This window comes from Aplysia californica, unplaced genomic scaffold (genome assembly GCF_000002075.1).
Source record: "Aplysia californica isolate F4 #8 unplaced genomic scaffold, AplCal3.0 scaffold00643, whole genome shotgun sequence".
In the NCBI taxonomy this organism is placed as follows: Eukaryota; Metazoa; Mollusca; class Gastropoda; order Aplysiida; family Aplysiidae; genus Aplysia; species Aplysia californica.
In genome coordinates, this window is record NW_004797913.1 from 259,914 (window position 1) to 262,856 (window position 2,943).

General features: G+C 42.7%; 1 protein-coding gene across 1 annotated transcript in view; it reads right to left on the reverse strand.

Annotated features, from left to right (window-relative positions):
• Positions 1–2,778, reverse strand: part of LOC106011004 (cilia- and flagella-associated protein 251) — a 4,824-nt gene extending 2,046 nt beyond the window's left edge. Inside the window, exons 1-3 of the mRNA XM_013087820.1 lie at positions 2,670–2,778; positions 2,329–2,567; positions 7–173 (exon numbers count right to left, since the gene is read on the reverse strand). Of these exons, the coding sequence (XP_012943274.1) occupies positions 7–173; positions 2,329–2,567; positions 2,670–2,778 (515 nt within the window). The remainder of the gene's footprint in view (positions 1–6; positions 174–2,328; positions 2,568–2,669) is intronic.
• Between the last annotated feature and the right edge of the window lie 165 nt (positions 2,779–2,943).

Sequence of the window (2,943 nt, forward strand, 5' to 3'; positions counted from 1 at the left end):
AAGCACACATCTTTTTTTTCCCTGAACCCACTCACGTTGCAAAGTTCCATGATTCTGTGTTTGGCGAAATACTCGTCGACTCTCTCCACAGGTCTCTCTGACGGTATGTCTGGTCTGTAGTCTAGAGCCGGGATGTGGGCCTCCAGTGCTGCTTTGTCTTCGCTCTCCATGTGCTGGGGGGGGGGGTGTTGGTTTACATAGGACAGAAACATTATTATTATCGAGTCAGTCACAGTTTATAGCGTAACTCTCTGAACAGGCCAGAGGGAAGACTGATATGAAGACTTTATGAAGTTTGTTTTAGTAGGAGTTTTACGGCACTTGCAGCACAATAAGGTCATATAAGTGCCGAAGATTAGAGGTGTTACAAGAGAGTAACAAACACAAAAAAGGAGAAGAAGAGATACCGACGATAGACGTTTGATAGGAAAGAAGACGCAAACCACCCCAGAGCACCCGCATATCGACTCAGTCCCATTTTATATTGTAACTCTCTGAAAAGGCGAGAGGGAAGACATATATATGAAGTCTTTATGAAGAAGATCCGAGCGTCAGCTCAGATATAAATAGTTTATAGAACTCTGAGTTTAGGCCACGTGAAACTGATAGACAGAAATACCAGGGAAAGAAATAGGGCATGGGCTCAGTCTCTGCCTGAAAAGGCCACGTAATGGACAGAAACAAGATTGAAAGCGTAAATACAAGGTGATAAAAAAAAAACCCTTTACAACTTGTTTTTTAAATATCTTCCTCCATACTGAAGTTTTGCGTTTCAGATTTGAACATAACGCTTGGAAGCCAAAAGGAATTTGTCTGATATGTATTTTAGATAAGTCCATTGAATGGTTTTGCTCTATATAGCGCATTAAAAAAACAACCCATTTTCAACCTTGTCGCCATTTTCATAGTATGACGCACCAGTTCGCATTATGCCTACCACTAAAAGTTGTAACAATCGCGCCATATTGCAAGCTACAGCAGTCTAAAAAGTCAACAGAAGTCTGCAGATATTATCTTTCCCAAATTTTGTTTGCCTGCTTAGATCGTGCTTACATTTAGTACAGAGCAGAGAGCTTTTTGTATTGAACATTACCTCTCCACAAACTCACCATCCCTGACATTCGGTAAGTTCTGCACACGGCATGGAGAGAATGCTGAGGTGCCCTAAAGACCGTTTGTGTCTTGAGTAGAGCAGTTCCGTCAGTTTGGATCTATAGCGAATCAGAACTAAAAAGTTCTTTAAAAAATGACCACTTCAGGTCGAACACGCACCATGCGCAGCCCTTTGAACATCATCAGAGTGCAGATTTCAGCAGCAGAGTCCCATGAGACATCTGTCCGTGGATGATCAGCAGCTAGGACTTTCCTACACATCAACAGTCTGCATTCTCATGGCAGATCTTAACCTAAGACTAAACCATGTTCATCTCCGCTTGGCCGAGATGAAATGGATCAGAGCATGGCAATGTGTTCATGATTCGTCGATTGTCTTGTAAAGAGGGATCATTTCCTCGGTGACATTTGGTTTGGTGCAAAGCCCATTTCCCCCCTGCGGGATATGTTAACTCCAAAAATGCTGTCTATTGGGCACCCCACTCTATTGTCTCTAGAAGCCACTTCTTAGTGAACATGTACAGTGTATGTGGCTTTAAAAACTCACGGTTTAGCAGGTCCTTGTGTTAGGGCGCCACTGAACATTTCGAACGACGCATTAAAAATGTGGAGCACTGCTTCTAGGAATTTCAGAATGAAATCATTAGGTTTATTAAACTCTGTAAGAGAAATTAAATATTGTTTAAATGTCACAGAGATGGAAAAATAATGTCAAAGAGAAAATAAAGAAAAAGGTCAACTAATCTTTTCACGACTTCCTTTCAAAGATTTTTAAACATTGGTGAACTTTGCGTTTTTTTGAGTGCTTTTTTTCTTTTAGCCGTTTCCGTTTCAAAACACGTTTCTTTTTCTTGGATTTTATATCAAGCAAATTCCTTTTGAATGAATTATGTCTGTTCCAAATAACAGCATTCTAGAACGCTTTTTGCGAGAGATATTCAGAAAAAAAGTTGTAAAGTTGTTGTTTTTATCACTCTGTACAATATTACGAAGACTACAGGGGGAAAATGAATGTAGTCACAAACGGAAAATCTTGAGAGTACCAATTTTGTGCTGTCGAAGCTACAGAGGTGAGCAGAGTAAGCCCGATTCCCTGTAAGGACTTCTCTGTTGACATCCACCCCTTGGCGCTCATATGACCGTATGTAGCTGCGAACGCCGTAAAACCTCCACTAAAGCTAAAAACGAACCAAGCGTGTATTCGTGAAGCATTACCTCGAGTACTAGATCCGAGATCTCCCTCTCACTCAACAGTCGCCTAGTCCTCCTCTTGCCTCTGCCATGTTTTCGGGACTTTGCCTGAGCCTCATCGTGGTCCTTCTTATAGTACCTCCCTGGCAAAATGATGATCTTCCTTCTGGCTCCTTGCAGCGATTCCTCTTTTATCTCACTTTCATGCTCCTTTTCCTCCTCTTCCTCCTTCTCTCCGACCTTTTCCTTCCCTTCACCTTTCTCTACCTCTTCTTTTTGCTCCTGTTCTTCCTCCTCCTTCTCTCTTACTTTTTCCTTTCCTTCAACTTTCTCTCCCTCTTCTTTTTGCTTCTGTTCGACCTTACCCGTCTCGTCCTCCTCCATCTCCTCTTCACTGACCGCTGTCGCTTTTCCCTCCTTCCTTTTCTCCTCTTTCCCAACAATCGCCTTCTTTTTTTCTCTTTTGGAAATCATTGACTGTCCTTCCTCCTCGCCCAGTCTGCTCTGACGCCTGTCACTTTTCTCTCCTGTCAAATGTCTTTGTTCCTCCTGGGTGGTCGCGTGTTGTCCTTCCTCTTTGGTTGGTGATTCCTTTTTTTCCTCGACCTCCTCCTCCTCCTCCTCCACCTCCTCCTCCTC